Source organism: Sturnira hondurensis, unplaced genomic scaffold (genome assembly GCF_014824575.4).
Source record: "Sturnira hondurensis isolate 20B ecotype Veracruz unplaced genomic scaffold, ASM1482457v3 Scaffold0001872, whole genome shotgun sequence".
In the NCBI taxonomy this organism is placed as follows: Eukaryota; Metazoa; Chordata; class Mammalia; order Chiroptera; family Phyllostomidae; genus Sturnira; species Sturnira hondurensis.
Window position 1 is genome coordinate 1,837,955 of NW_028074503.1, and position 5,446 is coordinate 1,843,400.

At 41.0% G+C, this 5,446-nt stretch overlaps 1 protein-coding gene across 1 annotated transcript; it reads right to left on the reverse strand.

Moving 5' to 3' along the window:
* Positions 1-1,162: 1,162 nt before the first annotated feature.
* LOC118980053 (armadillo repeat-containing protein 10-like) lies at positions 1,163-2,927 on the reverse strand. The gene is given in 3 exon segments (XM_037036366.1): positions 1,163-2,043; positions 2,046-2,666; positions 2,669-2,927. Coding segments are annotated over 3 exon segments (933 nt in total). The 3' UTR covers positions 1,163-1,990.
* Between the last annotated feature and the right edge of the window lie 2,519 nt (positions 2,928-5,446).

Sequence of the window (5,446 nt, forward strand, 5' to 3'; positions counted from 1 at the left end):
GTGTGGGGGCGGGGTCAGGGAGGGAACAATGGTGCTTGCTCTGCTCTCTCTTGGATTTCAGTCTCCTCTGCTGCTTCCCACAAGCAAATTGGTCCCTTCTGGTGCTAATTCCCAGATGGGTGGGCTTGTGGATGTTCTAAGACCCTGTGGGTCTCTCCAACAAACTCTCCTATGAGGCCAAGAGCGTCTCCCAGCAACTCAACACCTGAAAGTTTTTCCAATCGGTGCTTTTAGGCTTTCATTCCCATCGCTGTGGCCCTGGGTTGCGTGTTCTGTGTCACTGTTCATTTTTTTGCCTGGTTTATCTGCACATGAATGTGTGACTGTGGTCATCCAGCCACTTTGCATCTTTACTGGGTCTGCCCGTTGCCACCCCATGTCTGGGATCTGCCAACTGCCGCCTGGGTCCCAAGCATGTGTCTGGGTATCAGCAGCCACCGCTTTTTCCTGCTGCACCCCCTCTCCGCTGGCCACTGACTCCGCCCCTCTTACCGGTCTGGATGAATGGTTCGTTGTTGTCGTCGGACTTCAGTACAGTTCAATTTTCTGTATGTTTTGGTTGTGCTTTTGTTTCTAAATCTTTGTTGTCCTTAAATTTTGTTGTGCGAGGAGGTACATATTTCCACCTACACCTCCATCTTGGCCAGAAGTCTCCATGTGAAATTCTTCTAATTGGTGAACACAGTATATGCTTACATTATCTGTATCTTCTTCAATTTTTTTCTTCAGTGTCCTATAGTTTTCCAAGTACAGGTCTTTTACCTCCTTAGTTAAATTTATTCCTAGGTACCTTATTTTTATTGTTGTTATTGTTACAATAGTAAATGAGACTGTTTTCCTAGTTTATCTTTCTTATAGTTCATTATTGGTGATAAAAACACCTTGATTTCTGAATACTGATTTTTGTATCCAGTTACTTTGCTCATTTCCTTTATTAGGTCTAGTGATTTTTTTGTGGAGTCTATAGCGTTTTCCATGGACCACATCATGTCATTTGCTAATAATGAGTTTTACTTTCTTTTTTTAAAATTTGGATGCCTTTTATTTCTTCTTCTTGTCTGATTGCTGTGGCTAGGGCTTCCTGTTAAATAAGAGCGGCGAAGGTGGACATCTCTATCTTCTTCCTGATCTTATGGGAAACACTTTAATTTATTTTTTTTGAGTTTTTTCTTTTTATTTAAAAAATTATTATATAAGTTATGCCATAGTAGAAGAACTCATACAGTAGAAGAAGATGTACATAGAAAAGTCATTTCCTCACTCCAAAATCCCACTGCCAGGAGTTTGAGCATCATTTTAAGAAGTGTGTGCGCTGTCCATATGTACATGCACTTTTCATTTAAAAAACATCTATATTTCATGGGTGTCGTTCCACATCAGCACATTTAGACCTGCTTAGTTCTTTTAAGACTAAATAACTGATTTATCCAGTTGCCTATATAGGTGGACATTTTGATTGTTCCCAATATTTTATACACAGCATCTTTATGTACTGGCACATTGAATGGGAGTGGGTGCTAGGAGACATTTCTCCTAAAAGTTTACAATCTTCATGGACTAGAATAGAGTCTAATGATTGGAATAGAATTTTGAAAGCAGTATGGTTAGGTTGGCAGGTGGACTTGAGCTTAGGATCTCATTGCTACTAGAAGAACAAGGTCATTTGTTCTGAAACAATCACATACATACATGTACTAATAATGCTGTCTCAGATGAGTGACTACCAATCACAGCAAACACAGAAGAGTAGCTTACACATAAAAAGGTCACCATCACTTCATGTCAAGGAAATAAATGAAGTAACTCAGCAAGTAGCAAAATAAAAAGAAATGTTTTAGAACAATCTGATACACTGTGTAAATGGTAAAATCTGATATTTATTGTTTAAATTCAGTGGCTGAAAGAATCCCTTTGTAAAGAAGATGAGAAAGAAGTTTTACATGCATTACTTCCAGACTGCATTACTCTTTGGAAAAGTATGACATAAGAATTAGAACTTGAGTATTATTGTTACCCTTTCCTTCATATCCACATCAGGGTGATTAACGCTTGCATTTTCTGGGCACATTCTTCTCCATATAAATGGAAAAACAATGAACCTTTAGCTAAATGGCCTTCCTTTTTAAAGCAGTTATTTACATTCTGAAATAGTGTAAGAACTCGAAGAAGAATCTCCTTTGCCACGTGACCATCATAAAGGGACAGGAATGATGAATCCACTTGGACACTAAGTAGTCCTTCTGTCATGGCTGGATTTTCAGACAAATTCAACAGCAGTTTCAAAACTTGAACCTTGGTGCTTCCATTTCCTACAAGCAACACTTGAAACAGGTCTGTGATGTAATGGCTAAGCAGGTGCTGGTGGTCATTGGTAACTGTCATGTTTGTTAACAATCTCAGTCCTGCCAGCTGCACAGGTGAGTTCAGGGGACCAGAGAGGACATCCTCACAGACTTGACTGGCATATACCTTTATTTTGATTTGATTTTCAACATTTACACTCAGGTCACTCAGTGCATTTAAAACCTTCTCTTTAATACTGTAATTGGGATTTTTGATTTTGCTTCCAACAATTAGAATAACACCCAATTCACGAATAATGACCTGGTTAATTGAAAAGGCTGCATTGTTACCCAGAGTGACCAAAGCTTTTTCAATAATTACAGATCCTCAGTTGACTCAAGCAGATAAAGGAGTTTCTGAAGTTGTTCAGCATTTAGGACATCATCATATGAACCGTTGGTTAAGTCTTCTGTGGACTGGGAGGAACGCAGCTGAAGCCTCAGGCCTCCAGGCCACTGGCCCCGCACCAGTCTGTAAATGCAGTAGCAGGCGCCACCCAGCCCATGCTCCGGGCACTGCCCATGCTGCCACTTCAGCCAGAACACAGCGCAGGGCCTGGGAAACACTTTTAGATTTTTGGCCATTGAGGATGATGTTGGCTATAGGTTTTTTGTACACGGACTTTATTTTGTTGAGGTGTGATCCATCTTTTCCCACTCTGCTAAGAGTTTTTATTATAAATGGGTGCTGGACTTTATCAAATGCTTTTTCTGTATCTATTAATATGATCATGTGACTTTTACCTTTCATTTTGTTTATGTGATGTATCACATTTATTGATTTGAAAGTATTGTACCAACCTTGCATCCCTGGGATAATTTCCACTTGATCACGTTGTATTATCTTTTCAATGTATTGCTGGATCCAGTTTACTAATATTTTGTTGAGGATTTAAGCATCTATATTCATCAGGGCTATTGGTCTCTAGTTTTCTTTCTTTCTTGTGTCTTTACCTGCTTTTAGAATTAGGATAATACTGGCCTCATAAAAAGAACTTGGAAGTCTTCCCTCTTCTTGAATTTTTAAGAATTTTTGAGAAGGATAGATGTTAGTTCTTTGAATGATTGGCAAAATTAATCTGTCAAGACATCTGGTTCAGGACTGTAGTCTGGAGGAAGTTCTTTGATTACTGCTTCAGTTTCATTAGGTGTTATTGGTCTATTCAGGTTTTCTGCTTCTTCATGATTCAGTTTTGAAAGATGGTATGTTTCTAGAAATGTACCCATTTCACCAAGGTTGTCCAATTTCTTGACATATAGTATTCACAATATTTTCTTACAGTCCTTTGTATTTATGTGGTATCAGTTGTTACTTCTCTTTCATTTCTGATTTTATTAACTTGGTCCTCTATCTTTTATTTTGTTGATGGGTCTGGTTAAAGGTTTATCAGTTTTGTTTATCTTTTCAAAGACCCAGGTCCTGGATTCACTGGTCTTTTGAATTGTTTACTTCTGCCCTGATCTTATTTCCTTCCTAGTATTCACTCTGGACTTTGTTGTTGTTTTTCTAGTTCTTTTAGGTATAGGGTTAGATTTTTTATTTGATATTTTTCTATCTTCTTGAGGTAGGCCTGTAGTGCTATGAACCTCCCTCTCAGGACTACTTTTGCTGTGTCCCACAGGTTTTGGGTTGTTGTGTGTTCATTTTCATTTGTTTCCAGGTTCTTTATGATTTCTTTCTTAGTCTCATTGATGACCCATTAATTATTTAATAATGTGCTGTTTAGCCTCCATGTATTTGAATGTTTTTGAGAGTTTTTTTAAGATTAATTCCTAGTTTCATGCCATTTTGAACAATTCATTTCTTGACCAAGTTGTTCATGGCAAAAATGTACTGGTTGTTGAAGAAAACATTGGTTTTGGACGCAACAACACTTTCATGCTAATACCTGTATGATTAGTCACTGAGCACAGGCAACAAACAAAGGAGAGAATGTGTGCGTAGGAGCCAGTTTGCTACTAAACCTCATATTGTTAACATCTGTGGAGGACTTCCGCCAAGATGGAGGCATAGGTGGAAACACTGTGCCTTCTCCCACAACCAAGTTTGAATACAACAAAGGTTTGGAGAAACAAAGACACAACCAAAGGACAGAAAATTGAATTATACGGAAGTCCGACTACATCTAACCCTTCAACGGGGACGGTAAGAGGGGCGGAGCCAGCAGCGAGCAGGGTCGGGCAGGACAGGGTCCCCGACCCAGGCGCGCAGGCAGACGGGAACCAGTTGGGGTGCGGGGCAGACCGCGGGCGCATATTCGCGCACAGTGAGACAGACCATGCAGGCCCCAGGGGGCGAGGGCTGACGGTGGTGGCACACTCGCGTGCAGTGGGACAAACCGCGTGGGCCCAGTGACGGCAGCAACTGCGGCACCGGTGAGGGCCATGGCGGCAGGAGGCAGACAGGACGCCATAGTCCCTCTTTGACCCCGCCCCCACATACAGCGTCACAACCCAGTGACTTAGTTGCCCTGCAATACCAGTGAGAGCCATTGTCCCTCTTTGACCCCGCCCCCACATACAACGTCACAACCCAGCGACTTAGTTGCCCTGTTCTAGTGAACACTTTAGGGCTCTGATCCTGCTATGGAACAGGCACGAACAACCCAAAAGATGGCGCAAGAAGAACTCAAAGTCCCAGAGCCAATAACTCTAAGCGACCGAGAAATTGCCAGCCTCTCAGAAGCACAATTCAAGACACTATTTATCAGGATGCTCACAGAACTGGTAGATTATAGTCACAAATTAGAGGAACATAGTCACAAATTAGAGGAACATATGAAGGCTAAACTAATTGAAATGAAGGGAGATGCACAGGAAACCAATAGTGATGGAAAGGAAACTGGGACTCAAATCAATGGAATGGACCAGAAGGAAGAACAAAACATCCCACCAGAAAGGAATGAAGAAATGAGAATTCAAAAAAATGAGGAGAGGCTTAGGAACCTCCAGGACATCTTTAAACGTTCCAACATCCGGATTATAGGGGTACCAGAAGGGGGAAAGAAACAGCCACGAGTGGAAAACTTATTTGAACAAATAATAAAGGAGAACTTCCCCAGTCTGGCAAAGGAAATAGACTTCCAGGAAATCCAGGAAGCTCA